This window comes from Amphiura filiformis, chromosome 12 (genome assembly GCF_039555335.1).
Source record: "Amphiura filiformis chromosome 12, Afil_fr2py, whole genome shotgun sequence".
NCBI classification, from domain to species: domain Eukaryota; kingdom Metazoa; phylum Echinodermata; class Ophiuroidea; order Amphilepidida; family Amphiuridae; genus Amphiura; species Amphiura filiformis.
In genome coordinates this window covers 8,891,442-8,910,443 of record NC_092639.1, presented here as the reverse complement: position 1 = coordinate 8,910,443, position 19,002 = coordinate 8,891,442, and the positions used below count along the sequence as shown (strand labels likewise).

At 35.3% G+C, this 19,002-nt stretch overlaps 1 protein-coding gene across 1 annotated transcript in view; it reads left to right on the top strand.

Moving 5' to 3' along the window:
* The first annotated feature begins 875 nt into the window (after positions 1 to 875).
* Positions 876 to 19,002, top strand: part of LOC140165598 (alcohol dehydrogenase [acceptor]-like) — a 114,035-nt gene continuing 95,908 nt past the window's right edge. Inside the window, exons 1-2 of the mRNA XM_072188882.1 lie at positions 876 to 1,310; positions 9,194 to 9,259. Of these exons, the coding sequence (XP_072044983.1) occupies positions 1,119 to 1,310; positions 9,194 to 9,259 (258 nt within the window). The 5' untranslated portion in view covers positions 876 to 1,118. The remainder of the gene's footprint in view (positions 1,311 to 9,193; positions 9,260 to 19,002) is intronic.

The following is a 19,002-nucleotide window of genomic DNA, read 5'->3' as shown; positions in this document are numbered from 1 at the left end:
ATGCAAATTAATGAATATGCAAATTCACACACTTCCTGAACACATGTTATTGCAAAAGTTTACCCCAAAACACAGAAGTAACGTATTCTACTGGAATTGACGAACTTATGTTGACCTTAAACGTTTAAGATATCAAGATAAATAGCAATTTGTTTGAAACATAGACTATGTGAAACTGAAAACAAGCCAACCTGAAATTTTGTTTATAAATTCGCGTAATCTCAAGTCTTTTAAAAGCAAACGTAAGGGAATGAAGAAGTAGAATGGAAGAGGAAGAAAGGAAGAAAAATTGCAGAGGAGAGAGAAACAGCACAGAAAACCATGATGAATTCAAGTGTGTGAAAATATTGGATCCAAAACATAATAATGATAACATTGGATGCTTTACGCCCAATATTTATTGGTCTCGCTATGAGTTTTAAAATGTTTTTAAAAATCATAGCTCGACCAATAAATATGGGCTCAGTCGATCCAATTTTATATCAAACTTGCATTGGATGTTTTTTTCTCGTGTCACAATTCGGTATTTCTTTTCTTGAGCTGATGTTCATCCGTTGTCTTGTCATCACGATGAAGTTGGCGAAACCATTGCATGAACGTTTTAATGCTTATGCCTTTAATAGTGAATGCGTCAGCTCACTCCTGAAACGATCAAGATGATGTCTTTTGACATGAATTATTTATCAACAACTCAACAACATAACCCATCGTAATAGTGTGGATTGATGGTATCGTTATTGGTGAATTGATGTTATCAATATTGTCAACAGTAGTCATCCACCTTTGCCTTGCGCTAGCTGGCCTGGTGAGTTCTATTTATATATCTCTTGTTATTGTGTGTGTGGCGTGCATTTCATTCACACGTTGGACGTGGTAAGAGGAAGGTCTGCAATTTATATCTCGTCATGGTTATCATGGTTATTAGTCTGATTAGCTAAAGAGGAATACATTAATCAGACAATTTCAAGTGGAATTTATACTGGAATCATAAAAGTGCAGTGGATTTTTCTAATGTCATGTTTTGATGAAAGTGTGCGCTATGTATTAAAGGGTCAGCATAGATGTAACAGCTATCTACGTTGTTGCCATTTGAGTTTGCAGCAGTTGTGTTTTTAACCATGGAATCGTATGATTACATAGTGTGCGGTGGAGGTACTTCAGGGTGCGTAGTAGCACATCGTTTGTCAGAGGAGTCAGATCATACTGTTTTGTTATTAGAAGCAGGACCTCATGATGATGTAGAGCCTAGAATAAAAATACCCAGTCAGGTGCCGTATTTACGGAAATCAAAAATCGATTGGAACTTTACGGTAAGTGTAAGCTACAGTGTATTCAAATTCTGCTTCGCGCCAAATCTGGAGCAGACGACACGGTTTGCACATTCAAAACAATAAAATATGCTGTACTTGCTTAGAAAACATGAAAATAATATAATTACCATTATATGCAATACTTTGAATATGTCATCGAATAAACGTGAAGTTGAACAGGTTCAATATCGGCCCACTTATTCTTAATATTTTGGATTAACATATTTTTATTTAAATAATTTACATGATACACATTTAATATAAATGACCTATACGGTTCACTGGTCATGGTATATATTTAGTGCTATTGTCTTCATTACGCTTCATTATAATTAAATTATGGTGGTTATTAGCATTAATGTTTTACATATATGATAATATGAAAAGGAAAGGACAGTGTAAATAAATAAACAGAAAATGGTGTTAAAATAAAGAAACACATTTATCGTATACACTTGGACTTAGTTGACACAGTATTAAACCAAATGAAAATATCATGTCATACACAAGCTGTATGCCTGGATTTGTTTTCAGCAGAATTTTGGACACGTGAAGAAATATTGGTTGGTAAGGTCATGCTTTGTTATTACAGGAAGTATCTGTCAGTATATCGTATATTGCACGTACATTGCGGATCCATATTAAACCAATTGATTTCTGATTAGTAGTAAATCGTGTTACTAATAAATAAAAACACCTACAGCAATACAAGCGAGCTATTGAATATATTTACAAACAATGAAGTACGTCAAAATGATATACTAAACATGTTATGTTATGCATTATGCCGATAGCATGCAGGTTTAAAGCATACATTATTATCTAAGTAGCCTAATTAGTATTATTATAAATAGTAGAAGTGGTTGTGTTGGAAGTGGTAGTCCCGGGGTGGTATTCGCCGTAGAAGTAGTGATGTAACATGATTAATTACCATAGCAATAGGTGAAAACAATTTTTGAATGTATTGCCCTGCAGTATAAGTGCAGGGCAATACACCCATCACCTGTCACGTTAGTGTGTCTTTTTGAAGATACTAATCGTACATGTATGAGTGAAACGTACATTAATGTCAAATTTTCATAGAATTACGATCCAGGTCTTTATGCCTATTCTTTGATAATTAATGGTGCGATGCAGAGTTACAACGTACGATCTAGTGCAATTATTATTATTATTATTATTATTATTATTATTATTATTATTATTATTATTATTATTATTTGGCAAATGCTGACGCAGTTTATTCTCTTATCCTCATACGGTTTGGGTAATGTCAGCGCCACACGCTTGTGTTTGTAAACAACCTAAAGTTATAAGCAATAATTAGTCACTGAATGCCGGAACTAATGATTCAACACGCAAACCTCGGAGGGAGGGTCACTAGGGTCCTCGTCTTAAGAAGTAGTACTGATGTCTCACGTCCCATGCCAAAATCATAGATGATCTATGCCAAAATTGCGTATAACAATATTGTCTACTTTTATATCAATTATGTTTGCTATATAGTCAATAGCGGTCACATTTATGACTATGAGTCGGGCCAGACTATGAGTATGTGGTACTTTGAGGTCAATGCTTCGTCTTTGGAAGATTCTCGTGTTTGAGCTCATCGTGTCATCTGGAGTTTACATCCGTTGTTGATTTGTGTACATGACCTGTTTATGTTTACCATACAATTGATATGATTTGCACAAATTTTGCATTGGATCATGGTGGTATTTAAGGTCCCGTTGGTATAAGGTGATTTAATCAAGGTAGAAATAGCATTTGAACCATTCCCCTTAAGTTGTGGAATATGGAGCTTTGCGATCCTAGTTCAGATGTAGCCAATAAAAGTTAAATAAATGACAACTTATTCTTTCGTGTTTTTCGAATATTTTCGATTAAGATGAACCATGGCCGCTTTTTTGTGAGAATAAATATTGTGTGTAGGCATACGTGACTGACGTGTAAAAATATAGACTGTCAAATATGAATTGTATTTAACTCGAAACTAATCTGATGTAACTAGAGCGAGTATTCTACCAACAGATCAGCATTCATGATAAGGGGCCATCTGTAGTTTAGTGTTTCATATTCATTGCATCTCTGCACACTAAATTATACGGTCCAGTGAACACAAAAATACTGATTTCATATCAATACTTTTTATCGTTGAAACTTTAAGTTTTCGGTATTTTCGCGATTGTGGATGTCCACTCTTTCTGATTATGAAAGAAGCAATCTTTTGACAATTTCCAAACCCTCATCTTTCAAAGAAAATTATAATAGTAAATTGTTGCCTCATTTCCAGTTTTCCACAATATAAATTGGTTTCCACAAGACAAACAAAAAAAGAAAGTGTTTGCATTAAGTGGTGAGTTTTATGTGGCGATTACTTGAATATGCAAAGGAAATCTCGTCATTTGATTAATTTCAACCCACCTCCACACACCGACATCGCCCGGTTAATAATTACACTATACAGCAAGAGACACTGAAATGAATACACGGGATCGATACACGTGGATGTGCTATGCACGATTGATATTCAGACGATAAATCTTTGGATACCGGGTTTGAAAATGATGAATATCTCCCGTAAATGATTTCGTATAAAGAAACCAGATGTGGTTCCTTGCACTTGAATATATATTTTCAACAGATAATAGTCACTGGCTTGCGCTTTGAGATACTAGCTTGCGTCTTGAGTCAAAAACTGACAATAATTTTGATTTATATGTGCCGAATTATATAGCGCAGTGTATAGGCCAACCGTGAAGGTAGTCTAAAACCATATGACCTATGGTGTACCATGCTTGACTAACACACAGCGAGGACAGTAACCGGGCTAATCGGGGCTATTGTCAGTAGCCTTAGTCAGATGTCCTTCGGCTCTTATGCGACACAAAACTATTAAACAGGTCGATATAAAATGGCTATGCGTGGCGGTGGATTTAACCTACCATGGCGATTTCTGCCATGAAGATATCGGGGCGATGACACTGTGCTCCATTGCATAAAGGCAACATTGGGCGTCAGATCATCTTTGATAGAAAGCAGCTCATGCTGTATAATCATCTGTGCTGACTGTGAAAGCTTGTAAATGGCTCTTATAGGCATGATAGGGATGACCATGAACATTTGAAGTTTCTCCTGTATTGTAGAATCATACCTTATACGAAAGAGCTCATTAGTATCAGGGACCTTGTATGGATACAGGATGTATAGTATACAGGATGCGTTACAATAACCACGATCATGCTAACCAAGGGCGTAAATGGTGGGGGACAGGGGACACGTCCCCTTTATTTTTCAAGTGAGCTGGGGGACACAATACCAATATCAAATGATCTCCCCCACTTTTGTCCCCACCCCCCAAAAAAAAAGTGGAAAGGGAGAAGAGAAAGGTCCAAAATAGAAAGAATTTTGGGATTTTTCCCATTGAGAAGATATTGGGAGAAAAGAGAAGAATAAATGTTAAATTGCACGTAATTGAGTAGGCCCATCACTATGCCCATACCAATCTAAAAATCCGCACAGATGGGTCGATCGTTTATAATATATATTGCGCACAGGATCAGGAAAAAGTATCCTTACAACCAGAAAAATAATGTTTTCATTTTAAAACGTAAACAATATGAGCTTATCCAAATTTGTTTTTTTAATATAGATGCAGTATCTGTAATGTTTATCACATTATGACACCACATTGAATCCAATGTGTCAAGAAGAAAAGTTACAAGCATTTGAATAGACGAAGGTCCAGTTTTAAAAGTGACAAACTCAGCCTGGCCTATACAAGGCGCAAAAAGAATCCAACAAGAGAAACAAAGAGACAACACACTTTGATCCAATGAAGCGTTATTTAAAGCAGTTTTTATTTCAGTTTTACTTTCTATACTTTTCAAAGCTTTCATTTTACTTGCCAGTTCTTTTGTTACAATTTCTTTTGTTCCTTTTGTTTTAAATTAAAGCCTAACGCATAAATTAGCCATTCAACACCAGATGTCTAGTCTGTGGATTTTTGAATAGGCTAGTTTGTCACTTTTAAAACTGGATCTTGTCTAATCAAATGCTTGTAACTTTCCGACCTTGAAGTCACATTGGATTCAATGTGGTGTCATAATGACGCAGGATTAGCTAGTGCATCTATTTAAAAAATAAATTTACCCCAATATTGTTCAGTTCGGAAATTGTGATTAATTTTCCAACTGTAAGGATACTTTATTGGCACAGTATATTATAGGCCTGTGATTATTTTGGGCAAAATGCTTGAAGGCGGGTCCTCGGCCCAAAAGCCTGTACTGCGGGCCCGTCGATATGCAGGGCCCGTCACATTTTATCACCAAAGTCAGTTTTAAGACGGACTCAATGCTGACTTCACCATCAATCCATGCATGCTTTAGTAATAATTCCGAATCTCAAATCTCAAGTAAAATTTTGCAAATTGAGTTTGGTCCCTTTTTTGTTTGTTTTTATGATAACAGTGTAAAAATTATGCACCAAATGACTTCAATTGGACTTTCATTTTGCAAAATTTTCCAACGTCTGAGGGCGGAACATCCCCTCAGACACCCCCCTGCGTATTCATAAACAAGTGGTCGCTTTCGCTTTTGTTTTAGTGAAGATCTTGTAAACAAGTTAGGCCGTCATTTCACAGTTTTTCAGCTGTTTCAAGCTCCAATTTTACACAATAATAGTGCCAAAATTATGCACCAAATGACTTCAATTAGGTCTTCATTTTGAAAAGAATTTATGCTTACTTCTGAGGGGGAACATCCCCCTCATACATAACCTGCGTATACATAAACAAGTGGTCGCTTTACTTCTGTTTTAGTGAAGACTTGTCCACGAATCGCTTATTTATAGGCCATCATTTCACAATTTTTCAGCTGTTTCAAGCTAACATTTTACACAATAATAGTGCCAAAATGGTCCACCAAATGGCTTCAATTAGGTCTTCATTTTGCAAAAGTTTCTTACTTCTGAGGGGGGCACATCCACCCTCAGACACCCCCCCTACGTCGCGGGGGCGCGACCGGCAGCGCTGTCGCGCCAAAGTATCAATGACTAATAATATTTCATTGTGAGCCCCCACTTTCAAAAATGGATTTACGCCCCTGATGCTTTGAAAACCATACCATGATTACCTATACTCAGAGGATGTTTAAAGACATTCCCATGACCCAATGCATTATGTTAATTTCTGACCATTGGTATGTCTGGTTTTTGTACACATGTGGCAAGTTGACCATACTTTGCATTGGGATTCATCCACCAATGCAAATATCTGATGTTTTCATCCTATTATTTAACATTGAAAACATCGAGACTTAGGAATAAAATTAATGCAGTGGGACAATATGAATGTTTCCTGTAAGAAAATCAAATATCGTAGTCCTAAGTCTCTAACTCTTGCATTTATTCATTTCTGTTATACCTTCACACTTTATTAGCTCGTTGGCTGCAGTTTTAAAATGACCATTTTGTGTGTGTGGCAATTTTGTCTCTCTAAAATTAGGTTATATTGGTCAAATTTCCCAATCATAGTGCATTGTAGGAATGCCTTTAAGCCTCCTCTGACCTATACTATTTTATTTGTTCAATGCTGAGCTGGGGTAACGATTAAGCATCAATAATAATTTAGTGATCTCTTGTACTTATGTACCTGGTCGAATCCAACCAAAAGTGTCCACGAGGTGAGTTTTTAAAGGTCCAAAATATAAATGCACAATTTTGTCATTTTTCCCATTGATTGAAGGCATATTGGCCTTATTAATGACATCATAACCCAATGTTAATTACGAATACCACAAGGATGCTTTCACTATCGCAGTATTTACTAATCAATCTAAAAAATCTAAAACAGATGGTATGTTTCTATTAATGCTTTTTTTTTTTTTTTTTTATTCCACAAGATGTCAGGAAAAAGCTAGCTCAACCAGAAAATATTTGTTTTCATTGTTATAACGTAAACAATATGAGCTTATCCAATTTATGTTAGTTTATTTTTGAAAATGAAGTTTAGGTCAGTTTCTGTATTTTGTTTATCAAATGAGTATGAACCAATTTACATATTGTAGTAGAAAAAGTGGGATATCTGTTTTCTGGAATAAACTGCTCAAATAAAGAAAGTCCGCAGTCATGTATCCTGTCCTACACCAAAATCTGATCTTGTTATGACAATTTAATTGATACGGTCGTATGCAGAATCTTGTTAGCTCCAGTTTGATACCAAATTTGATACCAAATAACTCCAAAAGTGACAAAGATTGATACCAGTTTATGGCATTTGGCGCATTTTTAAAAGTTGCAAATCAACACTATGCACGCGGTCGAAATTGCTTAGTGTGCTAATTTGGTCAAGCTTGCTTGCCCACGATGGGCCCCTGTCAGGAGGGTGAAAGTGCATAGGAACAATGCCGGGAACTACGTCACGCTATAATCGACTAAGGCTACATCATTTTTAACGCATGCGTGTTCGTCAATACAGCTTTAGTCTCCTCCGACCTCCACCTTCGCAACACGGTACGTGGAAATGACAAGAATCACACTGACGGCGGAGGAGAATACTAGTTCAGACAATTTAATTCTATCAGGCCTATAATACCCTGAACAATCACTGTCATTTGATCGATTTACTACAGAATATATTGTAAACAAAACAAAATATAATTTTAAAATTCAGAAACCTGTTAACTTATATATTTTGTACTAAAGTATAAAAGGACACGTGAATAAAAATCAGGGTAGAAGACAAAATGGCCGCTAATCCGACCTTTTGTCCAAGCAAACCAGCTACATCTTCCGGTTTGTTACGTAATACTAGGATGCCCATCCCTTTGTATCGATCCCTGCCCCTGTCGACTATCCCAAGTACGCGCTTTATTCAATTGTTAATTTAAAACGCATGGATTGCTACAGTGCTTTACTGATGAATACTGGGGCACGATGCGATCGATATGACCTAGCGGTTGTTTCGGGCTATGTCAATGATCGCGCTCCGCTATTCACCTCTACAGGTCCGCGTGGTCCGTTTTTAATTTGCAACTTTTGAAAATGCACCAAATTTCATATACTGGTATCAATCTCTCTGAATTTAGAGTGTTTGGTGGCAAATTTGGTATCAAATTGAAGCTAACAAGATTCTGCACACGACCTTATCAATTAAATTGTCATAACAAGATCAAGTTTTGGTGTAGGTCAGGTTACATAACTGCGGACTTTCTTTATTTGAGCAGTTTATTAGGAACTATAAGCATACACCTAACGCTGTATATAACAATAGGTGAAGAAACCCGGGTATTCGTAGGTAACATGATCGATTTAGCAATATCTATACTGAGTTTAGAGGTTGAAATTTTGCTATATGTTAATGAATGGATAATATGGTAGTTTTTAGATCTGTTTCAGATGGTACGTCCAAATGAATAAATGTTATACCTTCTTAGAGCACAAAATTGTGATGCTTTTAGCAAGATTTTGAACACTTCATTTCGATATACAAATAGTTCAACAGCAAATTTTGTAAAATGCTATAAATGTACGTGCAAAGTTCATAGTGTTTTAATATTTACATAAGTGTAAATGTTCCAAACACTTGTTAAGTTCTCATTAACATACAAACCTGTGCAGGTAATACAACACATGGTCAAGTGTAAGTTTGATAAATAATAGTGGACCTTAGACTTCAAATAGTGACTTATCATATCATACAAGTGATATTTACATTGGCTGCCATCTCGCTTTCTCTGTTACAAAACCAACACGACAAAATACAAATTATATTATCTGAAGGCATGCGTTCTACAATTCAAGACATTTTTTTCAAACTTTAATTTTAACTTTAACTTTAACTTTAAGTTATTTAATTTTTGTTCTTTTGGCCTTTTATCCTACAGACAGAACCTCAAACACACGCTTACCAAGGGTATAAAGATCATGTTGCAACTTGGCCACGTGGAAAGGTAAGGAATGAATTAGTAAATAACATGATTTATGTCTATTTGCACGAGACTCAATGATCAACCCATTTTTGGGTTCATAGAGGAATTTTTTCCTATGTAGTAATTTTGGCATTTGGAAGGAACGTCGAGATATCGTACTTTCCCATACACACACACACCCCACGGTGGTGCTCGAGCAGCAATTACTCTTAAGTGCCAAATACAAAAGAAATACATTAGAATTATTTCATAGTGTACTTTTACTACTTCTCGCGTCTAATTTGCCTGTTCTTTGTTCTTCTTCAAATCCTCCCTTTCTTGCTTTGATATTAGTGTCAAAATCATGTTGTTTTCAAGAATTGCCCAAACCAGTCTTTCCAACGTAGGGTTTCCTGTCTTTGTGTTTTCCGTAATCATGGTAATGACGAATGGCAAAGAAGGAGAAGGGGAAGAGGAGGAGGAAGGAAAGAAAGGAAGAAGACCAAGAAAAATCATATTGCAAAGTATATCCTTCCGTTTTACTCCTCCTTATAATTATTATATACGAGCATATTTCTACCACTCTATATTCTTCTGTAAACGTCACTGTAATGAAAATACAAATCACAAACAAGGAAATCATAGTTTCAACCAAATTATATTTTCTTGATTATTCAAATTTGAAAGCCTATAAACAGCTCCACCATTTCATATAGCATCATATCACCATTCCGCCAAAAATATGTCTTCTTTTGATTAGCTTTGCGCACAAATTATTCTTACAATTTACGACGAAAATATGCCTACATACTAAAGCACTTACGCTTGTCAATTATGTCATTTGCAGAACAAAACGTACTCGTCTCATTCTAATTTCCCGGAGTATAACTGACAAGTACTCCTATCTTGTATGAATGTCTGATCAGGCTCGTTAGCCGTTAACAAATGCACACTTAATACTACTTGTTTAATGTTATTATAACTTCTGTACATGCTGTATCAAAATGATTGGTTCCCATTAGTTTTGATACTTATTAAAAACTCCGCTTCTTCATCTCACGAAATGACCACAATAATATATAGTTGTATAATAAGCATGTATTACATTCGCCTATAAGTTAGGATGATCTTACTGTGAATTTTGATGCGACAGTCTGTGTTAATATTCAATGGAAACTGTTGGCATGGTTGGGTACCATTCATTTTGAAAACATACTTCCATCCAACATACAGCAACGTTAACGTACAACATGAATTATTTAACATTTCCAACACTTAAATTCAAGTGGCAAAGAAGCGCAAGGCAGCTATGAAATACCTTATTCAGATAATAAAATGAGTATTGAATCTGTTCATCTGAACTTACTATTTACTATGAACTATTGACCTGTGACACACTTAATGGTATGACGTCACAGGAGAGTCAGGCTGATTGTGTTAGGTTGAAAGGCTTCCTGATTGTATGGCCTCTTAAGGTCCTTCAAACCACTAAGAGGGGTCAAGGAGGCCATACATGTCCGGCGAGAGGAACCTTCGCTCAACAGAGGAGGGAGATTTCGCCACAACCTTTCAAGGACCTACGACACAGCAATCAGGAATCTAATCCAGCGACTCTCCTGTGACGTCATACCATTAAGTGTGTCACAGGTCAATAGTTCATCATCTGATCAGTCAGCCTGATGATGTGTCTTGGATGAGACGCGATACTGTCGCTATCAAAAAAAATTATAAGTGCAGATGAACATATTCAATACTCATTTTGTTTTATGTTTATCTTCCTGGATGACTGAGAATATTCACAAATATACCTTATTCAGGTATTGTATTTTAAAACTCACATTCAGATACGTTTCATTATGTCTTTTGCTAGCGATAAGTAAATAAATATTTGAAAGCGTTCCTAGAAGTCTTATTTTACATCAAGTACATTTACTGTGCACAAACGGCTTTTCGTACACCCACACGCATACAGACTGAAAATAGAGAATCGTCTAATTGACGATATAAGTATCTGAAAGCGTTCCTAGAAGCTTTATTTTTACATTTTACATTCATTATCTTTCATGCACTCGAACATGTACGCATTATTAAATCAGAAAACAGTCTAATTTAGTGGATGCTTATCAAAAAGTTAGTTTTATAGACTCACACAAGTTTCCAATCGCGGCACAATGTATCAAAGACATTGGAAAGAAGGACGAATCTAACGGAAACCACACAACAACTTTAGCAAATTGGAACGTTTATCTTGAATATCATACTAAACCTTGGTTTATCTCAGGTAAACCCTCCGTATAACCACCATAGAGCTAAAACCATGGTTCGTTAGAACGCTGTGATTCTCAAAAGAGCTTTTAACACACTTCACCATGTTTACTAGAATTTCATCGCAGGTATGATATTTCGCTTCAATTTAATTGTACATCTTGATTCTAAAAAATAATAGAGAAAAAAATCCCCACATACCTGCCTGTGACGGTCTCGGGTTCAAGTCCTTGCTTGATATTGACTCTTTTAACCATAATTTTCGAATGCCTAGTACTAGGTGCAGGGATGAAAAGTGGGAAATGGTGTTGAATCTGGTTGACATTTTCAAAGGTATTTATATGTACACATGTGCCGTATATGGGGAAGAACAAGCTTATTTAAAACAAAGAACAAAACAATTTATTACATTATATTATTTCGCATACTCCATCGCGTTAAAAGGGATAGGCTATACCGCAAATGTGACACAATAATCTTTAGATGTGATCTTTGATTTTTTGGTGTAAACAAGCATATTTTTATGAAAATATCACGCTATCCTATCAATCCGATTACACGGATAAGAAACCCAGATAATTTACTCCTACGATTTGTTCTTAAGGATACTGGAAGGAGATTTTTTTTTATTTTGATGTTGACCTATTAACCAGACCTGTGACGTATAATTCCCGGGGGTGTCACTCCCTTTGTGGCCTGTACACCATTCGCGATAATCAACTTTTGAAAAGCACCCTAAACATAGATTCAACCCTTGGCTAAAACGGGCTTGTTTTCACACCCTAAACAGGGATGGATTTTATTCCTTGCATCAAATTTCATACCCTAAATTTCATTTCCGCGTATTTAAATAGCAATGGCAATTTTGCTACCCTTTTTCAATTTTTCATGTTTTTGACACCCTAAACACGATACGCGCGTATCGTGTCTACCCACGAAAAACTACCCTTTTTACGCGTTTTTATTATCGCGGATGGTGTACATGCCACAATGGGAGTGACCACCCCCCGGGTATAATTATAGCAGATGAAATTTAATTTCTCAAATAATACAAACAACAACAACCTTAAGACACTGTTGGTGGGAAAATTGTATCCTCATTTGTAATCATGACACTGTCCTTGAAAACCGCCAGGAACCCCTATGATTTTGGACAGTGAGTATTATTAAATCTCACCAAATCTCTTTGTTTCTTGCTTTCATTTATAATTATTATCACAAGATAACAAATAATGGTAATAACTTAGATTATCATAGCCAATGCATAATACGGATCCCTTTAATTCACTGTAAACCACTATGGCAAAGGTACCTCAATATACAGCTACTTAGCTACCATGGTAACCTTCTATATGCTTTCTTCCATGCCATTGTGACGAGATATATATTTACCTGACTGCAAAAGATCTAATAATACTAGTCATAATTTTATATCTCCATCCAATATAATAATGAGAAGTACTATTAGCTAACAAGTAAAAGAGATCCAGAGCAAAATTTACTTTCCTTACAAAAATACATTGTCATGATTGTTGTCAATGTTCTCTCTCTCTCTCTTTTGTAAAGTGAGTACATCAAGCTTAACTAAAGTCACAACGAACCAACCAACCATTCATCTTAATGTATATTATTCTGAATGACAATTTTATTTTGAAAACGACATACAATAATATGAAATATTTGTTCGGTGTCTCCATCCAATAACTCATCAATATAAAACGAGTCTAATAAATTGGAGTATTCATATTGAATATCATCAATAAACATCAGTTTCCCTCAGATAAACCCTCCGTATCACCTAGAGCTAACACCGTGGTGCATTATAATGATGTGATTCTCAAAAGAGCTTTTGACACACTTCTCGAGATGCAACCACTGGTAGCTATGCCTATATATTACACTTCAAATAATTTGTATATCTTTAATTAAATTCAATAGGATCCTTTTTACTGGGAGCATTGTCTTACTGAAATCCATCAGCTTTATTTATTTTATAGTATACTTATGAGACCTACAATATAAATTGACATTTGAATGAAAAACACCCTGGAATATTCAGTTCACAAAGGTGGCAGTCACATTGATATGGAAAACGGTAAGATTATATTTTATTTAAACAAAACAAACATTTTCTAGCAACATAATGTTCCTTCATTCATCTCATCTTACATTTCAAACAGTTTGAATGATAAAACCAAGAAGGTAAATGAAGTTTTGATTTGATGATATTTAATTCATGATATTTAATATTACTTTTTCTTGAGATTTCAATTAATCGGATGCTATGTTTAGCTATATATCACATGTTAAATCTGAAAGATTATTCGGAAAACTTCAGACAAGTTATGGCTGTTCACGTTTATGAGGACAAACACCGATGTTTCATAGAACAACAGTAGAGCACAGATCCTCTCCAGGATCTGTGGTGAGAATCAATCAAAAGCATGAAAGATACCTTGGATAGATGTCACTCTGAGTGGTATTCATCGACATATTCGGTTTACAATTTAAAAGGGCCTCTCACGTGAGAGTATCACTTGACTATATAGTGCCACCATCGCAGTACCCATTGACACAAAATGTGATTATAAATCATACAACAGTTAAAATGAGCAATACTTGATAATTGATATTACCTTACATCTCATCTTACGTTTTGAAGGAGATACAAATCATGACCATCAGAGGAGGGTCTGGATGTTACATTCATTTAATACAATGTAAGACATATTCGCTTCCTATTCAACAGCAGATGATGTATCATGTTGCATAGTCTTTCCTTACGTTTCATACACTCCCATATATTAATTGTACAGGGATACGGATGTATTTGAGCGAAATTCTCCCCTGAATTTTACTGTAATCATCGAGCTACTGCTGTACAGAATGAAACATTCAAAACTGTAGGAATTACAAATTAAATTAAGATTTTTTCATGATTATTCGATTTTAAAAAGCGTGTGAAAGTACAGCTCCACGAAGGTACTTCCAAATTCGCTATATATCATATCATCATTTACCGCCAACAATTCTTCTTTTGACATCAAGTTTTGTGCTAGAAACCAGAAATTACGCACAGAAATTTGGCAACAATTTTCGACGAAATTAAAGACAAAGGCACTTGTCAATTACGTCATTGCTAGAACAAATTGTAAAATATCCCCTGAGTATAACTAACACAAATGGAAGCACACCTATCTTGTTAAAATGTCTATCCTTATAGTTAGTTTTATGCCATTTATAACATTTGCCTAAAAATTAGGAGAATCTTATACTGTATTGTGCTATGACAGTTTTGTTAATAATCAGTGGAAACTGTTGGGTACCCATAACTTTGATACAGCATGTGTATTTAACGAGTTTCAAAGAACACTTTCATCCAACATACAGCAATTAAGGTACCAATATAATGATTAACACTTCCAACGCTAATAATTGAGAGTTATTTGTTTGATATAAAGAGTTTTAAGCGTTGAGCAAAACATTTGTATTTTTAGTATAGAGTTTCATAAGTTGATAAAGTCATGCGAGATGCCAGAAAATATGTTTACACATTGCAACCTGGGTACACAACACAACTAGTAATGATAAGTAAAGATAAGATGCTCCTTTAAAGTTTTTATTCTAAAATGATGGTGGCAATAGCCTTTCCTAAACTGAGAATATATCATTCCAAAAATACAAAATTCAATGATTATGTCGTGATACCACTCAGAAATATATTGGCACTGCTCATTTTAAAAGGTACTTTTATTATTTTAAACAAATGGTGCCTATATGTAATGGTCATAGATGTATTATACCTACATTGCATGTTCCCATTTCGTATTCACCTTTTGGCACAGTTAACTCACGTCATCATCTCAGACATGCAGGTTTTCATTTCATTTTATGAATGTGAGCCAGACACGTCTGTAAAAAAGTAAAAGCATCTGTATGCAATATTTTCAACCGAAAAGCTTGGTGAGTTACCAAATGCAGGAACATTCGCCATTCCGTCATTTGACATCTACAAAATACTTTATCAAAATATTTTGATTGTAAGAGAGACATTTTGAGGTGACAAAGTAGCATAGGGTAGCTGTAAAATGTCTTATTCAGATGTCCTATTTTTAAAACTCGCACTCACTTTTCTAAGATGAGCTTTATGTGTCTTTCCGGGTGATAAGTAAATAAGCATTTGAAAGCGTACCTAGAAGCCTGATTTTACATTAAGTTCATTTACTGTGCACACACAGCTTTTCGTGTACCCACACGCATACAGACTAAACATAGATTCAGAAAAAAAAAGTGTATTGATTGGGTGCTTTTTAAAAGTTAGCTTTAAAAGACGCACGTTTTCCAAGTGCACCCAATACATCGGAAGCATAGGAAAGAAACACGAATCATATACACAAAGTGGCATAAGATGCAATCATGCAAGTTGCGTGATATTTACCATATTAACCTCTATTTCCGAATGCCCCAGCTAGAGGGATGGAAAGTGGATTAGCAAATGGTGTTGAATCTGTGCTAGTCAGGTTGACAACCAAATACAGCTCTTTAATTACATTTTCAAAGCTATTTACACTACACTGGGGAAGAATTGAACTTCAGTTCATATTTAAAACAATTTATTACATTGCTTATGTGCATACTCCTCGAAACATGATTAGGCAACGTATAATTGTTGCGCCCAGGGGCCCAATAGTTTCTTTTCACGAAGTTTCTCACGAATGTTGCGAATTTCACCTCCGATAGATCAAAAATGTGATTTTTTCACAATGAAACGTTACAGAATTGGACAGGAGTACCCTTTATTACGACTGCAGCTTATCTACTCAAAGGCCCGACTATAGGTACAATTTCAATGTACTCTAAACGAAATAAACGGATGTTTTCTTTAATAATTCAAATAAATTGATACTGACGTGCGCTTTCGGCAGTAATCGTCTAGTTTCATTCTTATGCCTTAAACATTTTTTGAATTACACGACTTCTTCCGCGCTTTTCAATCTCCTATACTATACTGCTGAATTCTATTATAGTCGTATGTTTCCATTCTTTTGCATTTGCTGACATTCACTCAACTGAACAAACATCATCAAGGTTCTTGTTCTTTACATGAAAGACGTTTTGCAAGAAGAATTACAAAAATGAGTACAATCGGCTTTTAGAATACCGAATCGACGGAGAGTTTGACATTAGCTAATAAGGTAGAGTGATTTTTAAAGATTTCCTTTCTCTTGACCTTGACCATGATAATGGGGAGCAAACGAACAAACGGAAAACTGATGAACAAAATGTATAAAGTTGTTTGCTTCTAATATGAAATTATGTATGGTTTCACCTTTGTTATACAAGTATGTTAATAATGATTATACTTATTCAATTATCAACCTCATTTTGACAACGGTCATAAAAATGTGGTCGCATGTTGTCGTTTCTGTCGCATACAGTAATAGTAATACTTGTTAAAAGTAATAGTGAATACAACCACCAACAATCTTGTGCAAAAATGGTTGGGACACTTGATATGTTTTGGTTGTACATGAGGCTGAAGACTAGGAGTGCGGACGCGCGAAATAAACAAAGTGTCCCAACAATTTCACGCAACATTGAAGATCACAAAATACATTTTTTCAACGAGATCTTATTCTATGGTAAATTATGGCAATTATTAGTGTTGTTACTCCTATTTAGAAAAAGTGTATTTTAGTATAGGTGTATCAATTTCCACAACTTACGGCAAATTATCCCGACTGCCAATGTTTAAAGCACTGAGTTTCCTTTAGCTACTAAGAATATATCATGTTAGTTCAAGGTTAAAATTTACAATCATGTTCTGACATTACAATGCAACGTGCATTGCTTTTACTGAAAGCAAATCATCTCTCTGTAGTCACTGAATCAGTAATGTTTTATACGAAATTTAGTAGTACTTTAGTTAATTGTGTTATATTATGACATATAAAAGCTTATAAGTTTTATGTAATTTCTTCTTCAGCAACTGAATACGATTTCTATTTTCTAGCATAAATGAAATTGTCTTATTCTTCGACATTTTCTGACAATATGTTCATGGCAAATGTATCAAGAAACAAGACATTTCTATAAAAGGCTATAGTGAGCGACTGACTAAATTTGCATATTTTCTTTCCAAGATTGGAGTTCTTCCGACTGTTTGAGTCATGTATCTTGCTCTATTCGGGCGTATTATTAGCGCCCATGTGTTGCTCTTGGAAGTTGCTACTTCAAATTGTAAAATAGTCCCATGCATATAGCGTGTGCGCTGGTTACTTCATTCTAACGAGCATTGCATCAATTTTTGTGTTAGAAAAAAGAGCCCTTTGGCGAAGCCACTAATGTGTCTGCACAGCCAATTGTAGGCTGTGGCCTTTTCAAGAGTTTTAAGTGCTCCGACGTGTATCATATTTTACTATGCTGCAAGTGGTCAGGTGTTTAGAAGCAATAATCAACCGTCTTTATTCAAAACACCTGACTGAAGGCACTGACTGCGTTCACAATGCATATCTGATTATCTGGTGATGCAGTTCTACTGAATATTTCTTGTATTGACGAATTTTCCAGAGGGCTAACGTGTCTATATTTTGACCTTTATTTCTGGTCTCCTATCCTTCATTTTTTCCTTCATTACCACCAGCACCATATCCTTATCATCTTCTTTTTCACCTTCTTCGTCTTTTCATAATATTGAAAATAAATCATAACCCAAGGTACGATTTTAATAGTGATAAATCATAGTCTCAACATTCTGGAAGAAAGACACTGCGTTTTCGAAAAGCGTCACTTCATCATATTTATGTAGATGTAATCCAGATACCCTAAATGCAATATGCTTGTAAAACATTGCATGTCTTGTTGTTGTTTTAAGACGTAACACACCTGCTCAATAAAATACTATGTTTGATCTACGAACAGTGCGTAGATTTTTACATTAGATGCTGAATAAGAAACGAGAAGCCTCTGAGGCAGATGCGTGTGAGAATATTAATATCGTGAAATGTGTGACAAAGATACAATGCTTCATTTCTGTATTTTGAAATATATATAAAGCCATTATCTTCATTGCGAAGCACTTAGTTGGCGCATTGTTTCTACTCGTGCCGATAATCTTATCAAACTCTTCATTAATATTGAAATGTTTTATGTAGTTAGTAATGACTAAAACCAGTTTTTGTTCAATTAAACAGGTGTTAATTATCACAGTGAGATTTCACCTTAAAAGAATAATGCTATACCGAAAATTGAACATACTAATCTTTACATCTGCCTTTTGATTTCCTCCAAACAAACAATTTTTTTGAAAGTTTCACGCTATCCAAGCAATCCGATTGCGCGGATTAGAATCCCCAGATGCGTTTAATACTCCTACGATTTGTTCTGGAAGGAGCAGCACCTTATGTTTGAGTTGGGCAATAGGCAAAAGACAGTGCAGAGGCGTATATAGTTGAGATGGATTTCTCAAATACCAACAACCAATCTTACGACACTGTTGGTCGGAAAAATCCAAGATTTCT